The 21,082-nt window shown below is 44.3% G+C and overlaps 1 protein-coding gene across 1 annotated transcript in view; it reads left to right on the top strand.

Moving 5' to 3' along the window:
- ADAMTS2 (ADAM metallopeptidase with thrombospondin type 1 motif 2) overlaps positions 1–21,082 on the top strand; it is a 256,584-nt gene that overhangs the window by 215,662 nt on the left and 19,840 nt on the right. Inside the window, exons 12-13 of the mRNA XM_028534523.2 lie at positions 1,310–1,485; positions 2,536–2,669. Coding sequence (XP_028390324.1) covers positions 1,310–1,485; positions 2,536–2,669 — 310 coding nt within the window. The remainder of the gene's footprint in view (positions 1–1,309; positions 1,486–2,535; positions 2,670–21,082) is intronic.

Here is a 21,082-nt window from a genome sequence, read left to right as displayed (position 1 = left end):
GGTCCTGGAGAACGGCCAGGTCCTGCCCAGCACCAGCACTCCCTGTCAGACAGCGTGCAGAATACCGACTGTTGATTGACACCAGCCTCATGCACATCTGTGGGAGACCCGCGGCTGCAGTGCCTGGAGCATCCTGAGCTCACAGGCCCCGCACAGCCTCTGTCAGCAGTGCAGGTGCCCCCTGGGCCGCCCCTATCCATTGTTGTCCTGGTGACCACTGCTGGACCTCACACTGCCCATTTTAGTTACTACTGCCAGGGCTAATCCAAAGCTCTTCCGATGACATTGGGACCAGTGTGGAGACTGCGCACAGCCCCTAGCTGGGCCCTGCTTACAGGATTGAGTTCCCACTGTATTCTCCACAGCCCACCTGCTTGTGACTGCAACCCTGCAGCTCTTCACCTGTTCGCCACCACCCCAGATTCTCCAGCTCACTCTTCTGTTTTGGAGTCAGCATGGGTTTTGGCTCAGTTGGCATGCCTCATGCCTGGACTGATCGGGGCCTCCCACAACAGCAGGCCCTTCCTTCTTGCCACACAGGTGCTCACCGTTTCCCTGGACTCCCCACACCTCCACCCAGACCTGCCCCCTCTCCCCTGGGGACACCCTTGTTGGTGTTGTCATTGGCCTGTGGTCCTACCAGTGACCCTAGCATCAGTTTCAGAGTTGCCCTTTCTATCTATCTCCCATTGAAACCAGAGGCCTCTGACTGCTCCCAGCGGAGCACAGCCCATGGCAGGGCCTTACAGAGGCAGCTTTTCTCCTCTGCCCTGCTATGCAGCGCAGAGCAGGGGCCTCAGCCCTGCTGGGCTTCCCACACCTGGCAGATGGCAGCACTGAGGCCCCAGCCCCTCCTAGGGCCTGGCTGGCCACACCCTCCCAGTCTGGCAGACACACCTGGCGACTCACAGCCAGTGCCTATTCTGTGAGGCTGGAGGTCTGTGAACAGTTCTCAGTGAAGCTAGAGGATTACAGACACAGGGGTGGAGTGCCACCGGATGCTCACACCAGGGAAGGACCTTAGCAGGGGGGAGTCTAGTATTTTGGAACTGCTCTTTGAATTCTCACCCTGGTCAGGCACAGACTTAGAGGAGACCCCACAGGACCCTGAGGAAGGATCGCCAGCCCTCTGGGAAGCTGGCAGGCTGCCCTGGCTCTGTGGCCAGGACAGGGCAAGGCTGGGTTCCTTCAGCCAGCAGAGCTGCCCAACACCTGAGACAAGGGATCCCCCAGATTCCACAAGTGGTGCCCCGAAGGCTGGCTTCTCCCTGATGACGTTGAGCTGCAAGGCCTCTGCCCTCTCCTCCAGCCCAGCCAACGGGGGCCGCACCTGCTCAGGACTCAGCTACGACTTCCAGCTCTGCAACTCCCAGAGCTGTCCTGACAGCCTGGCCGACTTCCGAGAGCAGCAGTGCCAACAGTGGGACCTGTACTTTGAGCACGGCGACGCCCAGCACCACTGGCTGCCCCACGAGCACCAGGACGGTGAGGCTGCGTGTGGAGGGCAGGGCAAGGCTCAGGGACGGTCGGGTGGCTGGACTGGGGCTTGGACTTTCTTGTGCAACAGAGCCTGTGGGAGCAAGGCTGCCAGCCACAGAGCCACCAGCAGAGCCCTGCAGGGACCTCTGGGGCCACTGGGGCTGGGGCTGGGAGCTCAGGCAGGACTGTAGTCCTGAAGGAGCCAGAGCACAGGGCCTGGCCAGGGGTGCAGGCAGGAGAGCAGCGGCTTGGCGAGCCCTGGTCCTGCTACCTCCACCTGGTGGAGGAGGTGGCAGGTGTGCTAATAAGCCCACGCAGGGATGGAGGTGGGGACAGCACTGGGTGGAACCAGGCCACCTCCAGCCTTCTCATCTTTCATTCAGGACTCAGTGTCAGAAACCATAGCTTGAACTGCTTTACTCATGAAAAGGCATGTATTAACTTCTAGGAGCTGGAAAGTCTGGTAGCTTCAGCTGTGATAGTGTTTGCATTCCACTTGGATCCCCGTAGCCATGATGGAATTTTAAACACACAGTCTTTGTTCCTTCTAGGCACCAGTCAGGGCTGGTTGCTGGCATGGACCTCACTGCCCCATGGGCACCTGGCCCCATCGTCCTATGTGTGTGACACCAGCTGAGCACCCTGCAGGGAGGGGTGCAGCCTGGCAGGCAGGGTAGACAGCTATCAATTAACAGTGTTTTAGTGACCTAAACTGGATCAAGGGCATCTAGCCTTACTGGGGTTCAGAGAAGGCTGACTGAAGGGATCTTTGGGTGGAGAGCTGCCAAACAGCCACTTGCCTCCCCCAAAGGGCCAGGGCCATGGAGGCTGAGACCTGGGCTGCTCAGGAGGTACAGCCCTTCCTAAGTCAGCCCTTAGGGTCAAGGCCCTGAGACAGAGACACAACAGAAAGGGGCTGCAGTCCCCTTCCCTTTCCTTTCCCTGCCCCAGGGAAGGTGCACTGGGGAGGGTGCTGAATCCTAAGAAGTGGACTTGGGCAGGGAGGTGAGCAAGCAGCCCGCCCTCCTCCCTGACACCCTGCTTCTTCCCTTCCAGCCAAGGAGAGATGCCACCTCTACTGCGAGTCCAAGGAGACTGGGGAGGTTGTGTCCATGAAGCGAATGGTGCACGATGGGACACGCTGCTCCTACAAGGACGCCTTCAGCATCTGCGTGCGAGGAGACTGCAGGGTGAGTGTCCTGGTGCCAGCCCAGGAGGCTCAGGGTCACAATGTCGGGTTGTGCGGGGGCAAGGAGCGACACCCTGGGGCAGGGCATGCTCCCAGCTCAGGCTCACCTGCCCACTTCTGGCTGGGGGCTCTCAGCCCTGAGTGTACCTTGGAGCAGCATGGGTAGCTTGGGGCCCCTCCTGAGAAAGGCTAATTCCCAGGTCCAGGCTAGGCCCACAGCATGACTTTTATGAACTCCACAGGTGATTTTAGCACACAGTCCTCAGGTGACTCTTTCAAAGCACTGCCACTTCCCTGCCCTCCGACCAGGCCGGACAGCTTACTCTTGACCAGGGAGGCCCACCATGGGTCTCCCTGGTTTGGCTCTTCATGGAAACACCTGCTGTGTTTCTGTTGTTATTATTATGTCTTTGGCTTCCACCTGAGGCTGACACAAGAAACCTCTGTGGGGCGACCTCAGCATGCAGCAGTAACGTGAGCACAGCTTGTCCCCACCAGACTCCCTACAAACCATGGGAAGCCCATGTTGTTTGTGTGGACAGGACTGAGGGCAGGTGTCATTGAGGCTGACTCTCTCAGGAGTCTCTGGCTGAGAACTGGCAGGACCAGGCACCTGGAGGAGGAGGTGGGACTGCAAGCCCAGGAGGTGGGGTACGGGGCAGCCTGAACATGCTCAGGGCCACTTGCCACTCATATAGGACCTGGAACCACGGGAAGCCCCAGCGAAGGAGGTGCCTCCAGGACATGGGGGCAGCGTGGCAGGAGGCTGGCTCAGCCTGACCACTTCAGGGAGTCCAGGCCACCCAGACTGCTCAGAGAATGAAACCAAATACGCCAAGGAGGACCACAGTGTTTCCTCTGTGCCCACAGGGCTTTGATTTATGGAGGTGACAGCAAGGACCCAGAGAGGCCAAGGCTGTTGAAAGAACTTATCACTCACAGTTCCCAAGAGAACAGCATGCCAGGCCTTGCAGGACACATGGGGAAGCATGAGTCTGGTTGGGATGCAGGAGAAGCAGGAGAAGCCCAGGCCAGAGCCACCAGGGTGTTCTCGTGGGAAAGGCAGGGCAGGGCAGGGGAGCCGGTCAGGAATGGCCAGTTTGAAGAGCTCAAGCCGGCTTCAGCTCTAGGGCTGGGGTGCAGTGGCCGGCTACCTGGCCCTGGGATGATGTTGGGCAGGGGACATACTGTTCTCATGGGTGAGGGATAAAGGGAGTGGCTGGGGGTCGGAGGCCTCACATCTAAAAGGTGTGCTTCCAGGCTAGCCCTTTGCCATCTCTAAGAACTGGCTAGTCCCAGGACATCATAGGCACAGAAAATTTAAGAAAATAATGACTGGTGCCGGCAGTAAACATGGGAAACCTTTAGTAGTAGAATAAGCTTTAAATGGCAGCTGTGAGCAGGGTCACAAACACAGTGGAGAAGTCAGCACTGGTTTACCGTCTCAGTGGGAGCAGCCAGCTTCACTCCCGATGTTGACGGATGAAGAAGAGGTTAATTATTCCTGGATTACTGGTGATTGTGAATGGCAATAACAACAGGATAGTTTTCCATAATTAGACCAAACATACATTTACATGTACATATGCTCACATTGCTAAAGTGAGAGAACAGAGGAGGCAGAAGATTGAAAACACAGAAGACGAGGGTACAGTCAAATGAACCACAAGCACTACCACTACAGTGAACGTGAAACTCTTCTTTTAAAAGGATCTAACACTGGATCAAAAAATAATATCCAAGTGGATGCTGTCAATTAAAAAATATCAAAACAAGGTGGGCGGGGCAGGGGAGAGTAATGAGGGAAGAATGGGGACAACTATAATTGAACAACAATAAAATTTTTTTAAAGATTTTATTTATTTATTTTTAGAGAGGGAAGGGAGGGAGATAGAGAGAGAGAGAGAGAGAGAAACATTAATGTGATGGTTGCTGGGGGCCATGGCCTGCAACCCAGGCATGTGCCCTGACTGGGAATCGAACCTGCGATGCTTTGGTTCACAGCCCAGGCTCAATCCACTGAGCTACGCCAGCCAGGTCAATAAAATTTTTTTTAAAAAGGAAAATGTCAAAACACAATGACTCGGGAAGGTTAAAAGTGAAACGACATCGAAAGGCGTTCAGGAGCCTGAAACACTAGCACACCCGTAACATATGCACACCGCAGGGAGTAAACAGGGAATCGATTAAATGAGGCTCCTAATGTGGACTTGTCTTGGTAAAGTAATAACATGCTACCAACTCTGTCACCTAAAAACTGTGAGGAAAAGGGGGAGATTGAAGTAAGCCTGCATGGGTCCTGATCTCTTAACTCTCGGGGAGAGTTTCCCAGCTGATGGGAAGGGACGAAAGCCCCGCCTCCTGACTCTGTACCCCTCGAGGTGTGATGGCGCCTTCACCTCCGACAGCTCCCACCTTGGCCTGAGCTGTCAGCCACCCCGGTCACAGAAGCATGCAGAGCCACTTGAAGACACATGGCCATCTCCAGTCTGGGCTGCCTTTTCCCCAGTAACCCCTCCAGAATCTAAAGTGTGATTCAGACCAGCAGGTGTGCTTCACTGGCCTCTTGGACTGGGTGTCATTTCCCCGTAGTTCCCTTACAGACAACTGGATAGTCAGCAACGACTCTTGAACATCTGTTGACGCTGGCAAGGACAGATAGATGTTCCTGAGCCAGGAGTGGGGCCTGGAAGGTCACACTGCCTGACACCAGCTGGCCAGCAGCAGCCCAGACAAAAATCTGCTGTCCCCACACTCCTCTGCGTGACCAATTACTAGACACATCCTGACTTCAGAAACAGTAAAAGGTGAAAGAGAATGTGTCTTAGAATGAAGAAGTGATGACAGACCATTTTAATATCTCTCCAGTTTGGACAGCTGGAGTAGTTAATTGGTTTTCTTTGTTAGCTTTCTGTGACTCACAAAACAAAAGCTCAGAGCTGCTGACCTCAAACTAACATGCCTCCTCAGTTTCTCTTTGTCTGGGTGTCCTTCTTCTCATCCAGCCCATTGCATTTCCAGTTACTGTCTTTGGTTGCTCACAGGCTGAAAGCCTGTTAGAAGGAACAGGGGTCGAGGGGGAGCATCTAACAGCTGGTCCTCAGCAGAGGCGTGCAGTCTCCTTGGCCTGGCTCCTGGCAAGTCAGGCTTCAGAGTCAGGGACAGGGCCCTCCTGGCCACGTCCTTCTCTGGCTCCAGTGCATATCTATGCGGGCAAGTCACCTGCCCCTGCAGCTCTGGGTCTTTTCACTCCTGGTTATTATGAAGGACACCTGAGCATTGGCCCCCTCAGACGACAGGCTGGATGAACCCTTCTCCCAGGGAAGTGAACCCCTTATGTCCTGCACCCAACTCCAGTGTGGTTCTCCCCACACCAGCAAGCAATTCTCCAACACCAGCCTATGTCCTACAATTCAACTCAGTTCTGGCACCATCTACCTGGAAACAGCATCAGAGCCCACAGTTAAGGGTTCAATCTTACAATACCACCCCTGCCCATTTGGCCTGCAGTAGAGAGTTCACTTACCACCTGTGCTTCTGACTAGCTGGTGATAGGTTGGAAATTCCCAGGAGCTCCTCCTTGGGTTTGATTAATCTGCCAGAGTGCCTCACAGAAGTCAAAAAAATATTTTATTTACTTGATCACTGGTTTATTAAGAAAGGGTCTAACTCAGAAACAGCCAGATGGAACAGCATAGGGCCCAGTGTGGGGGAAGGGGCTAGGGGCTTCTCTGCTGTGTGCAGATGCACCACTCTCCCCAGATCTGCAAGCCCCACCCTTTCAGGTTTTTTAGGGAGGTTTCATTACATAGGTATTGTTAACCTGAACATAGAAGACCTTACAAAGTCTTCTTTGTAAGAAGCATTTATTTGAGATCCAAGGACAGCTCTTTGGGAATGCCTGATTCAGGCAGAGGCCTGATGAGGAGACAGAGGCGAGGGATGTGTAGGAGAAGGGGAAGAGGAATGACCGCACCAACAGAAGGAAGGCAATTCTGTCAGTGCAGATCACATAGCATAGTGATATAATTCTAAACCACATTTTCAGTCCAACAGCCATCAGTCCAGGAGGCCCAGTATCTGCTTTGTTCCTCCCTTTGCAAACAGGTCTCTGGGGCGCAGCATAGACTTAGGCCCCATCCAAAGGTCATTCTGCCCTGTTTTAACTTTCTAAGGTTTGAAGCATAAGACGCTTGAGGCAGTTCTTGTCGGGTGGCAGCTCTAGCTCTATTTTAAAGGGGTTCCATTTTTTCTCCCTTCTAATGAGGATCTTCCCTGAAGACATCATTGATCATTTATCAGAAAGCAGCACTGATCAGTTAGTAAAAGTGTCACTAGCCCTCCATAGCCAGGAGGCTCATTTTCAGGACGTCATGCCATTGTCAGTCCCTAGTCACCAGGAAGGCCCCTCCCCACATGTCACACCCCATCTAGAAGGGGAAGTGGCTTTCCTTAGGAGCCTTAGGCCACAGTTGGGCAACAAGAGCTCCAGAACAGAGGAAACCTTCGCCACCAGGTGAAGGTGTTTCTCTGAGGGCAAACACCTTCTGGAGGTTCTGGAGGTTTTTCATGTGGTTTCATAGGCCCTAGTGACCACTTCAACACGTTGAGCAGCCATTGTTGGAGTGGTATCTTTACAGCACTGAGCCGTGCAAAACAAACCACGTTTTATAACAGTGAAATTCTCTCTAATAACAAATATAATGCTAAGCCAATTTGAAGACTACATCTGAAACTGGAGATATCACCTGAGGGCAGTAAGGCATTCAAGAATCGTGATATGACATAAGAACCACTCTGATAGAATTGAACAACCTGAACACAAGAGTGGTTTAAATTTAAAAGAATGATAAATTCAAAGTCAGACTGGAAAGAAATTAGCCACCATCAAAGAGGGGTAATGATGTTTAATGATGTTGTCACAAATAGGTACATTTTCCTCAGTTAACAAAATGCTTTGAAGGAAATAATTGAATAATACACCCAACTAGAAAATTGCAGTTTTCTGAGTCAGATTTTTTTTAGCTCAGGCCTTCCTATCCCTCAAAAACTGGACATTTCAGGGTGAATACCAGATACTGGTTCTTTCAGTGGTTTCTGCTGGTGTTACTGAAGTTACATCTTATTTCTCGTGTGGAGACCACATCAACTTGCTTTGGATGAGGCTTGCATTTGGAAGGAACTTCAGAAAACCTAAAACCAGACTTTTCTGTAGTGTCCACAACACCATCTTCTCATGCAGAACCATTGTTTCCATGACTACCTACCTGTTCACTTCTCAGACATTCAACACCATCCAAAACATCTTGTAGAGACTGGTTACTAAGTGAGCACTGTTTTGCCCCGCAACACAAGGTGACACAGCCCACCTCCAGCTTCTGTCTTTGAAATATTCCCTCATCTCTCTGAGATTCATTTTGATTCTCTAAACAAGTTGATGGTAAAATAAACCCTAAATAGACTGTGTAAATTTAATTGGATTAGACATGGAGGTGCTTCTCTGGGCCTCAGACTGTAAAATATACTGCTTGACCCACTGTGTCTGTCCATCTAGTGAATTTTCCTTCCCCTATGACAAGCCTTCTTTGTCACTGGCCTATGGTGGTTGTGATTTTGGAGAAGCTCGTGGAAATAAACCTGTCCAAAGTTCGTGGTGCCATGTATCTGGTCCCAGTTTTGGTTGTTAGTGTCAGATCAGAGATCCCTGGCAGCAGCAGAGAAACAGCAGGCCCAGTCAGAGAACTTGAAGTGATTTTGGATGGTGTTGATTCATGTACCTGGTGTTTAAAACACCTGCTACCTGGGTTACTTTCTCTAACATGCAGCATAACTCAATAAAAGATGCAGACACAAGCCTAAAACTAAGTTTTAGTCAGAGGGTCAGAGAGTCACATTAGAAATTATTTGAAGTCACTTTTCTATTTAGTTGCAGATGTTATTTTTATAATCTTCTCTGCCTCTGGAAACATTGTATAAATCATGGCCAGAATGACAAATCATAGGACATTGAAATGTGTGTAACTTCTGTGTCCAGCAGAAAGGCCTCATATTTCCAAAAACTTGTTTTGGGGAAAAAGAATTTGAGTTGTTGGTGAGGAGGACCTGGTAAAAAATGAAATATAACCCAATCCTGTCTTACAGTGTGGACCTTCTACTCTTTTCCAATAAAACTGCCTGTCCTGTCCTGGTGCCCTTCACCCTCAAATTCACCGCCACCAGTATATGCAATACAGAGGGCATGAGGCCAGATTCTGTGAAAGTTCTACTGCACAAAGTCAGTTGTGAAAACCTGGTGAGAACACATGATAAAAGCTCCCCATTTTTTTCAGCTTTCTCCTATCTCTCACTGAATTTTCTTTCTAAACTTTATGATGATGTGGATTCATAAGGAACAGTTTCACGTCAAATCTGGAATTGCCACAAATAACTGATGTGACATGAGTGTAGCAAACTTGCCTTTTCGATTCTTTATCAGTAATATTGAGAGCTACAAAGCTATGATTCTACAGTGTTATTTTTCTAGTTAAGTGTAGAAAGAGTATTTTTATTTTAAAATATTGTGTTTTAAAAATGACTAAGAAAATTCTGCCTTAACTGCCATGTTAGATTATTCTGCCTTTATTGACATTGTTAGAACACTTTATTGAAAAACAGCACTTTAACACTTTTTTCCTGGTGCACATGGAATATTTTCAGAATAGATCACATACAAAGTGACCAAACAAGACTCAAAAAATTCAAAAATTTTGAAATTATATCAATATTGTTTTCTGAACCCAGTGGTTACTAAAATTCAAGTATAGGTAAAATAAACAAACAACAAGAATTATGAGAAAATTATAAATCATGCTTCTAAACAACCAATACATCAAAGAAGAGAAAAAGTTTTAAAAACCAAAACATTCCTTGAGACAAATAAAAAGGAAAATAACCTCACTAAACCTGAGATGCATCATAAATCCATCATAAAAAAAACTTTACAGCTATATAGGCCTATCACAAGAGAAAAAAATCAAAATACCAGCAAAACAATTTAAATTTGCCAGTAAGAAAAGCAAACAAGATAAAAAGAAAGAAGAAAAAGACACTAAAATTCAATGCAGAAATTAATGAAATTTAAAAGATAAGCCCTGGCTGGTGTAGTTCAGTGGATTGAGCATGGGCTGTGTGAGAACCAAATGGTCGCCAGTTCAATTCCCAGTCAGGTAACATGCCTGGGTTGTGGGCCAGGTCCCCAGTAGGGGACACACAAGAGGCAACCACACATTGATATTTTTGTCCCTTTCTCTTTCCCTTTTCCTTTCTCTAAAAGTAAATAAATAAAATATTTAAAATAAAAAGTAAATAAATAAATAAAAGATAGAAAAAAAAACAATAACTATGAAGGATAGTTATTTCAAATTATAAATACACTGACAAACCCGTAATAAGATTCATCAGGCCAAAAGAAGAACACAAGAGAGTTCTCTCCCTTATGAATAAAATCAAGAATTGAAAAGGAAAAACTACAACTATCACCAAAAATAAGAAAAGAATCATTAATGAATACTATGGCAGGAACAGGAATCAGGAAAAGGAAAAGAAAGCTCACTCTCACCACTGTTATTCAACGCAGTACTGTATTTTTCTGGCCATAGCAATCAAATAAGAAAAATAATTTAAAGATAGCAAAAATATGGACAAAACCTGACATTTTTGGCAAATGACATTACATTATATATTCAAAACCTTAGATAATTTAAAAAATAATATAATTATTTAAAGAATTCAGTAGCCCTGGCTGGTGTGGCTCAGTGGATTGAGTGCTGGCCTGTGAACCAAAGTGTCGCCTGTTTGATTACCAGTCAAGGCACATGCCTGGGTTGCAAGCCAGGTCCCCAGTAGGGGGCACACGAGAGGCAAACCACACACTGATGCTTCCTTCCCTCTCCTTCTCTTTCCCTTCCCCTCTAAAAATAAAGAAATAAAATCTTTAAAAAAATAGAATTCAGTAAAGTAGTAAAATAAAAATTAATATCTACATATCTGTCATGTTTGTATACAATAATAACAATCAGAAGAAATAAATGAAATAATTATATTTACAATTGCATGAAAAGGAATTAACTAATTAGAAATTAATGTATGCAAAGAGGTAAAAAAAAGTACCACCAAAATGATAAGATATTGAAAGAATTTATAGACAAGGAAAAATAAAAAAATAAATGGTGTGAAGTGATTGATAAATTCAAATTGTTAAAACAACTGTACTTCCCAAGGCAATTTACAGGTTCAGTGAAATCCCTCTCAACATGCAAATGTCACTTTTCTCAGGACTGGAATGAATAATTTTCAAATCTATATGGAACCAATTGACCCCAAATGTTCAAAGCAATGTTGAGAAAAAGTATAAAGTTGAAGATGTTGCTTTCCATGGTCTCAAACTATGCTACAAAGTTCTAATAATGAAAACAGTAAAGTGTTTGCACAAAAATGGACACATAGAACAATGGATCAGAACGGAGAGCTCATGTTTTCATCCACTCATACACTGATGGGCACTTGGGCTGCTTCCAAATATTGGCTATTATAAATAACATTGCAATAAACACAGGGGTGCATATACATTTTCTAATTAGTGTGTCAGCTTTCTTCAGATAGATTTCAGAAGTGGAATTGCTGGGTCACTAGGCAGCTTAATTTTTAATTTTTTGAAGAAACTACATAGTATTTTGTCTGGTTGCTGTATTAATCTGTATTCTCAACAAGAGTACATGAGGATATGTACACAATTGAATATTCCTCAACTAAAAATATGAAGAAAAGGTAACTTTTGTAACAATGGGAATGGCCTTAGAGTATATTGTACTAAGTAAAATAAGCAAGTCAGAGAAAGAAAAATGCAACATGAATTCACTTATACTTATAACCTAATGAACAAAACAAACAAACAAACAAAATACAAATAGAGTCATACATACTGAAAACAGACTGACAGATGTCAGAGGGGATGAGTTTGGAAAGCTGTTTATAAACAGAGAGTAAAGTGAAGCAGAAAATAACTCATGAACAATGACAAAAATATGGTGATCAAAGCAGAAAAGAAGGGTGGGGCAAAGCAGAAAAGGATAAAAATAATAGTTGATAAAAAAGACTTGACTTTGGATGATGAACACAATAATATATTCAAATAATGTATAAAATTATACATTTGAAATTCATATAAAATTATTACCAAATGTCAACCATAAACATTCAATACTAAATAATTAACTAACTAATTAAATGCTAAAATAGGTTCATGATATCAAAGAGCTATGAGCAGTCTGTGGGCACTGTATGTAATCATTTGGTTGGTGGCCAGATTTCATCTAGTTTTTTTGTCTATTTTACCATAGGTGTCTTATCCAAGTACAACAAAAGGTATTAACAACAGAGCAAACCACCATGCTTAACTAGGACACAGCCAAAAGGAATTCTACTTTCTTTTTTTTTAAGAATTTTTTTAGTTTGTTTTTATATTTTATTTATTTATTTTTAGAGAGGGGCAGGGAGGGAAAAGGAGAAGGAGAGAAATATCAATGTGTGATTGCCTCTCACGTGGCCTCCACTGGGGACCTGGCCCACAACCCAGGCGTGTGCCTTGACTGGGAATCGAACTGGCAACCCTTTGGTTCACAGCCCGTGCTCAATCCACTGAGCTACACCAACCAGGGCAGGAATTCTAATATTACTCATGCATGGGAATTTAAAGATTTTTCTGGTTGGGTATTGCTGTGGTAGTTGCTGCAATAGTTGCCCAAGGCAAAAGTGTTTTCTCAAACCTGGTGCCCTCCCTGGGGCCAACACCACCAAGCATGGAACATGCTGGACTGTGTGTGTGTGTTTATGACGAGCTGCATGTTTTGGCCTATGAAGATGATGCCCAACGTTAAGTTATCTTCCCAGAGTGAAATCAAGGGGGAAAAAGAAACAGCAACTGTTAGTTATGGTGAGTGCTTGGTTTGCATATTGTTTGTGAAAAAGGAAGGGACTAAAGTGAGGACAAAAGGAAAAGGAAGGTGTAGACTGTACCGGCCTGGCCAGAATCCTGAGCCAGCTGTCCCCAGCAGAGGTCTTCTGCTTCATTTTCTTACATCTGGAAAATAAAGATCAAAACCCACTAATATTTCATATCAAAGTCATAAAAATTATAATTGACCTTATCATTGCATTCATTCCCATGTTATTAGTTCTTGCTGATCTTGATTTTCTTGTGAGCAGTTTTGGGAGTTTAGTTTTTTCTTAGAGTTCTGTAAATCTTTACCCAATCCTGTGTTACATTTTTAAAAGTATAAACTCTTTGAAGATGAAATACATTGGTAAAATGTTATTTTTTACCAAAGCATCAGAGTAAAACAGTAATTGTCTGCAAATGGCAAAAGACATAAAAACAGCCGTGGTTAAAGATCTGATGAGGTCACATACGTATGTGTGAAGAACGCAACTGATGTAGTTACACATTCTCATGTTAAACTGACTGTGTGTGTGTAAACCTTTCTCCAGACCCCTCCACAAACCTTCTGCAACATACCTACCCCTTTCAGTTTTGATCCTACCCTTTCCCTTTAAATGATCATTTTATTTTAAGGCAAATTTCTTTTTTCTTTTTCTTTCTTAACCAGAAAAAATACCTGTGTCTTTATACTCTTCCTTATCCAAAAAGTACAGTTGATTCTCTTTCCCTCGAGAGAAGAGCATGTCCTTGGCTCTGGACCTTTTTCTGCTGAAAGCACGTGTCCTGCTTTCCATGGAGAGTCATTGGGCTCACCCTTATTATTTTTAGTAGTTTTATAAACCAAACAAACAAAAAGCACATCACTCTTTTAGAAATTAATTTTGGCAAGGTAACTTATATAGCAATTTGTGTTTTTAAAAGGCCACTTTTTCTTTCTCTTCAGTGTCTGTGGACAATGTTTTGGTTAGTTCCTGAATGTTTACAGTTTAAAGATAGGATAAGAGACATAACTTTACCAGGACATATTGAATTTTGAGAATTTTATATAATTTTTATAACATTTGTATTAATAACATATCTACATAAACATCATGAAATGTTCAGCATCATCTATTCGGCCACTGAATGAGCCTAACTGGCTTAACCTTCTCCTTTTGTAAAGAGAGAAACACATCTCTGAGTTGCTCAGGGTGCTTCAGAACATCCCAAAATTATCCCTTGGTCAGTAAGACTTCATTTAGAATCTGTTCTTGGAAAGCCTGTCAAACATATAAACAGTTTAAAAACTTCTGTTCAAATGGAAGCACAGGTGAATGGGGAATGATACTGCAGTTATTTATTTAATCCTGGCAACAAAAGTTCCACAGGCAAATACAGAAAGCTGAGCAGCTGCAAGCAAAATCCAGCTCCGTTCATATTAGGAAGTCTCAGTTTACTTAAGCCATTAAAAGCCTGATGGTACGGAGTCCACAAATCATCTAAATAAAATATAAGATCTGTTTCCTTTTGTAATTTTTTTACTAAGAGCATACCAATAATAGAGGAAAATTTCGTTCTTCCAGGAAAGAAATAACATTAAATTTTAGCTTTGCACAAGCATACCAATGGTTTTAAAGCTTAGTTAATTCTTTTAAACCCTTTATAAAAATAACTTTAGCCAGCTTAATTGTAAGAGTTAAAATTCTTTCTTTCTCTTTTTCCATTCTGACATAACCAGGACAAAATCATTTTCGCTTTTCTTAGTGAGAACATATCTCCATACCTGATACCACTTCTTATTGAAAGTACATATTAATTTCTTCCACGTTATTTAGAATGTTAACCCTTAGAACCCCTTAATTTTAGTGACAACCAAAAGTAAGCAATTAGCATTTAGTAGACTGGCAAATTCATAAATATATTTTATAGCCTCTAGAAATGTAGTTTCTTTCACTGACTGATGTATTTTATAATTTTTAGCAATGTGTTTCCTCAACCTAGCATAAAACATTTTTATTAACCAACCCAAATATCTTTGTTTTTCTGGACTAAGAAGCCAAAAACATGTAAACTTAGAGTTACTTAACAATTAAAGTTTCAGCATTTAATCATTTTTATCTTTTTTTCTATTTTAGGAAACTTTTGCAAGTTGTTTTATTTACAGTGCCATTTTTTAAAAAGGTCACTAAAGTTAACTGGACAATAAACTGGGCAGAAGTCACTTGACAAAAAGAGAGAAAGCCCCAAATGCCACCTGCTATAGAGACTCACAGTTCAGTGTTGTTCAGAGCAAAGAGAAAAGAAACTTGATCAGACTGGGGCAGACTCAGCCATAGGGGTGGAATCTGTGCCCAGACTGCACATGCAATGAGGACACTGTCCTGCCAACACAATGCACTTGCTCTGCATTTGTCTGCTGTTTGTCCGATGTTAACAATTATAAGCAGAGCAATGCAACTAGTGTTTGGAACAGCCCTTACGGTGTCACAGTGTCAGGCACAATGTCTCACTTCTCTTCTCACCCTTGGTTCCCTTTTCAAACCTGGTCTTCCTCTTCTTCAGTAAAGTCATTTTCCCCTCACCTGAGGCTATGTTTATTGATTTTAGAGAGAGGAAGAAACATCCATCAGCTGTGTCCCATACATACACCCACCAAGGATCAAACCCACAACCTACGTATGTGCCCTGACCAGGGATCCAACCTGCAACTTTCCGGTGTACCGGACGACACCCCAACCAACTGAGCCACCCAGCCAGGGTTTCAGTAAAGTCATTTTTTATATTGAAGTTCTTATGAATCTCTTCATTTTCCCCTTGATCACACTGGCAACAGTCTTGCATGTAACATCAGGCAAACCTTTGATGCCTAACTAGTTTGCAGCCAGAATAAGTTTAAAAAGTGTTCTTTGGTCAACTTTCAGGAATTCTGGGTCCCATACCCAGAATCATCTGTTCACTCCTCTGTGTCCTCGTCATCTTCAGGAGGAGGAGGCCAGTCATCCCTGCACCCCTGAGTGACCTTTCTTAAGGTTGCTGCGTCAATGCTTTGTAGGGGAACTGGGTCATCACCTATTCCCACATCACCTAACCTGATCTCACTCGATCGGCAGTTTGCACATCACCTTCAAATCTCTCTGCCAGAACTCTGTGACTGCATTGTAGGCGTGCTGCTCAGGGTCCAGGAGAGTGGGGTGGCCCACAGGCACCACAGGGAAAGGCAGGGAAAGGCCGAGGACAGGGCTACTCCCGTTGTCATCCTTTTTTTAATAAAAGATTTTATTTATTTATTTTTAGAGAGGGAAAGGAGGGAGAAAGGGAGAGAGAGAAACATCAATGTGATGGTTGCTGGGGGCCATGGCCTGCAATCTAGGCATGTGCCCTGACTGGAAATCAAACCTGTGACACTTTGGTTGGCAGCCCGCACTCCATCCACTGAGCTATGCCAGCCAGGGCTTCCGTTGTCATCCTTTAACTTAACTCAGTAGAAATCTAGGGCTTCAAGTTACCCAAAGATTTTACGAAACTACTTTTAAGTACATCTATCATAAAACAGTTATTGAAAAGTTTCACCAACAACCTTTTGTTTCATTTACAGCTATTTATTAAATTTCTGTAATTATATTTAGATTACTCAAAAATTTTATGAGACATTAGACAAAGTTAATTATTATCCCAAGCTGTTTTCCTGTTGACAAACCCTATAACAGAGATAGCATAAACTTATTTTTTTGTAAAGGCAGATAAAATAAAAATATTATATTAGGTGTTGCTAACTTTAATAGCATGGCTGTTTTAATTAAACCAACAAACTTAAATCAATTTTGATATTAAATCTTTTCCCAGGTCATGTGATCTTGAAAACCTTTGTGTTTGTTATATTTCTTAATTTATGTAAGTTCTTTAAGCCAATTAAACAGAACTTTTTATATAAACCAATTTTGTTAATTTCCTCTATATAAACATATATAGGCAGACACAACCAGAGATCGGATCATTTTACTTAAAAAAAAATTTTAACCATGAGACAGGTACAGCAAACTTCATTAATTTATAATAGAATAAGTTAGTTTGTTTATTCAAATGGCTAAACCTTTCAGATTTGTATTTGGCCTTGATAAACAATGTTTGAGGAGGGGTGGGAGCCCGTTTAGCTCCTTGTGCTTTGAAAAGCTCTCTCTCTGCCCTGGCTGGCGTAGCCCAGTGGATTGAGCATGGGCTGGGAACTAAAGTGTCCCAGGTTCAATTCCCAGCCAGGGTACATTCCTGGGTTGCAGGCCATAACCCCCAGCAACCACACATTGATGTTTCTCTCTCTCTCTCTCTCTCTCTCTCTCCCCCTCCCTTCCCTCTCTAAAATAAATAAATAAATAAAATCTTAAAAAAAAAAAAGAAAAAAAAAAAGCTCTCTCTCCCACTGTTTTTCCCTTTGGTTTGGTTAGTTTCAGGCAGTTGTGGGCTATGTTTACATTTCTGATATGTGTGTGAAGACTTTGGAATTACTGAGAGGACTTCAAAAAAGTCTTATTAGACTTTTAACTTTGCCAAGTTTATGATCATAGAGTTATTAGATTCTTTTAAATGTCTTGTCAGGTTTCAGACAAGACAAACAATAAGAAATTCCTTTAGGATTAATTTAGAAGTTATTTTTTCTTTTAAACACTTTTGGTTATTAAGCAAAGAGTGCATTGCATTGTCTCAGAGTGGTTCGGATCCCTCTCCCTTTGTGGAGTACTTAAGACAAACAACAACAGAGACAAGAAAAGGAAACAAAGGAGCACAATTAAACGGGTATCCACCTTTCAGGAAATAGCACCCCTTTGGTCCGAGACATCACACCACCTGCCAGCCCCCCCCTCCCTTTGTAACTGGAAAAGACACCAGCGTTCGGGCTGCCTGTCACTACCAAACCAAATAAGCAATGACAGCGACTGAATCTTTTACGGGCATTTTATTCAGATGGACAGCGATCCGAGAAGATGGTGGATTCACACCCTAACAGACCATCTTGTCTTCTCTTTCCAGGCCAAACTTTTTATACCAGGGAATAAACAAGGTGCAGTGAGAGCTTTGAGAATCAGGGGGGACTAGGTGATAGAAGCTGCAACATTCTTGTCCTGGGCAATTAGCTGTTCCCAAGGGCGGGTGGTCCTCTGTCTCTCCCTGGAACACAGAGGCCCGGATGCCTCCAGGAGCCAGGACGGGACTTATCTGTAGTTTCCGAAACACAAGCTTTAACATACATATTACTCACTAGACTTATAACTTTTTACCTTAAGCTAAAATTTTCCAAGTCTTGAGTCCCCTATCACCTCAAACGAAAAACCCCTTTTTCTCTCAGAGAAAGGGAGTTGACCTCAACCAAAAAAAGGAGGAGGTCTGAACCTAAGAGGACTTCACAGTCAATGAGACAGTGGTCCATGGAAGCAGTGAGCACAAAAGAGGCTCTGCAGGTATGGTACCCAGTCTCAGGCCGACAGATCATCAGGGTGAGGCCACGTTAGATCCTGTTTGCGATGCCAGGCTGCTAACCTAAAAAGTAAAGGCCTTTCAAACTTAGAGGCCACAAGTATCAAATGATGGCTATTCTTGAATCACTGATTTAGACAGAAACCCAACTAGTGGTCCATGTAGGATGCAAAGGGAAAGGGAAGGGGAACAATGACATCAGTAGAAGGAAGGCATTTCTATTGATGCAAACATCATAACAGTGACACTAATTCTAAACAATGTTTTCACTTTCAGTCCAATAGTGATCAGTCCAGTTATCCTAATACCTGCTTTCTTGTTAGCTTTGCAACAGGTCTTTGGGGGCAAAATGTTGCTTAGGCTCCTCCAAAGGTTATTCTGCCATTTTAATATCCCAAAGTTTAGAGTCATAAGATGTACAAGGCCATTCCTGTGGAGTGGCAGCTCCAGCTCCACCTTAACACGGCTCTATTTATTCTATTTTATAGCATGGTTAATTAAATCATTGGCCCGGCCCTCAGTGATTGGTGCAACCTCCAGCCCCTCCGAGGAGGCCAGGGGGTGGGACTGAAAGTGCCTTCCCCCCATCCTATGATGGGTTCTCTTGGCAACCAGCCCCCATCCTAAGGAGAGGCCAAAAGTCACCTCATTAGCATAACAAAAGACACTTGTGCAGCTCTTCACACAGGAAATTCCTAGCATTTTAGGAGCTCTGTGCCAGAAATAGATGAATTCCTGATTTCACTGATTCCTTATTTATTATAAGTCACAATATCACCACTGTCCTGGCCTGAAAGGGGGTTTCCCCCAGCCCTCCTCCTCCTCTCCATCATCCCCTCAGCATCCCCTGCATCCTTCACTGAGGCCAGGATCTGGGCCAGGCAGCATATGAGTGTCTGCAGGGCCACCTCCTCTCGTCCTGCAGTGTCCCTGAGAGGGACAGGGTGGGCTGCTGTGACTCCATGCTGCACACATGAGCGAACGGTTTCTCTAAGACCGAATGGTCGGGAAGTGGCAGGTTTAATGCTTTCAGCTTGGACTTCTATGTCTTAAAAGACCAATTTTACCCCCAGTTTATCATGTCCCCACCCTTGTTTTGCTAATTTTTTTCATCAGAAATCATTAAAATAAAAATAAACTTGTTCATTTTATTGATTATTTTTCACCCTGCTCACTTCCAAGCATGATTCAAAAGGCTTGCAGATCAGTAAAACCAAAGTTTGTTTCCTTCTACCACACATTCAAAAATGATTCATGGACCACTGTTCTGTAGCCCCTTCATGGCCTAGAGCCCCTGCCTTCAAAGTGTGGGTGGTGGCAAAGACCACACCAGGTGTTAGACCAGTAGGGTCAGACGAGACCTTGTCTCAGCAACCTTGGCACTTGAGCTCTGGCTGGGAAAGAATTCAGAGCTAAGACTCAAACTATAAGAGAAAGTTTATTTAGAAAGTCACCAAGGCAGAAGAACTGAGCAGAAGAAAGGGACTCAGGAAACAAGTAAAAGAGGCAAAAGAAGGGGCCCTTGGATCTCAGGGGAGAGACGGGTAAGGGTGCCATGCCCACGTGGTGCTGGGGGCGGGGATGGGGGGAGCAGCACTGTGTCCTCCAGTTGTAGGACATTTACTGGAGGTCTTGGGGAGGATCCCAATAGAATATTAATCAGCTTTCCAGGTGCCTTCTTTCAGGGTCATGGTCTCCGTTGATGGGTCAGCTCTAGGGCACAGGTCATTAGTCAGTGCCCTTGTCCTGGGGTGGGCTGTGGCATCAATTCCCTGGCTTTGCTACTTTTCTGGGCTTGAAGCCATCCTTGGACCGGGTTTAAGACAGATAAAATGGCCCCGATATCTACAAAGGCCCTAGTGACTTTCCCTTTCATGATGACCTCAACCACTTCTACACTAAGAATGAATGCCCTTCACAGTCCTCGGAGCAGCCCTGTGCTTGCTGCTGTTGCTGCTTTTCTCTCCCTAAATGCCAGGTCAGTCTTCTCTAACCCTCTCAAGGTGGCCTGGCTTCCTCTGCAGGAGTTTCCCAGCAGACCCTATTTGGTAAGTCTGTTGTTTTTCTCCCAGAAACCAGTAGCTATATTCATTGGAATAGGTCGGAATGGCCAGGATCTCCTGGTCTAACAGTTCAGTTATAGTTCTTTGTGAACCTGTAAGGGTTCTGGAGAGAGTGGGGGAAACCTTTAGGTAGCTTCCTTAATTCTGTCCTAGTCCAAGGAATGCATTCAGTCGCTGGTTCCCGTCTGTCCAAGACTGGCCTTTCTGGTTTTCTAGTCTGAGTGCAGTTTGCCTGTGCTTCCCCCTCAAAGTTTCTCATTCCCAATGAAGTTTAATTCTAGAGCTGGCTTTTTCTAGTTTTGAATGCAAAAAATAATAATTTAAGCATCAAAAGAGCTACAGTTTAACCATCTTAAGTTGATATCACTTCTAATTAAAGCTTTCCTTTTCTGTAAGTACTTCCAAGTATAGGCTTCCTATTTATTGCGTGTCTGCAGCAGTACTGATGGGGAGTGGGGTCTGGGAGTTCTTGGCCTTGGAGGTACAATTTCCCATGTTGATTTTAGTTTACTTTGAGATCTGTAGAGTCTGAACAAATTTCCAGGGATGTTGTGTAGTGGGTTGAAGTTTGTTGCTTGTGAGTTGACCTCCACAGGCTGTTTACCTCCCCAGTCATCTCAAACCCTCGTACGGGTCTCGGTGTCTCTCGCCGGCTGTCTAATACAGCCTGAGGGCTCTAAGTGCTAGGTAAGCAACTTTTATGTGCACATCCCCGGAAGAGTCAATTATTTAATATACAGTTCAGTTGGAATTCCCCACAGGGCACGTCGTACGGGCTACCCCCTGGCCCCTCCACGGACATCCAAGCAGGAGGGAGGAAGTGCCCCTTATTTTTGGAGCCAAACAAGCTCAGGTTCTCATTTATCCAGCAAAAGGTTTTGTTCAGACCTTCAGAAAGCAATTCCAATCGAAAAGTCAAAGTTTAAAACC

The sequence above is a fragment of the Phyllostomus discolor genome, chromosome 8 (genome assembly GCF_004126475.2).
Source record: "Phyllostomus discolor isolate MPI-MPIP mPhyDis1 chromosome 8, mPhyDis1.pri.v3, whole genome shotgun sequence".
Taxonomy (NCBI): Eukaryota; Metazoa; Chordata; class Mammalia; order Chiroptera; family Phyllostomidae; genus Phyllostomus; species Phyllostomus discolor.
Note: the sequence above shows the minus strand (reverse complement) of the source record. Positions and strands in the feature narration are given on the sequence as shown.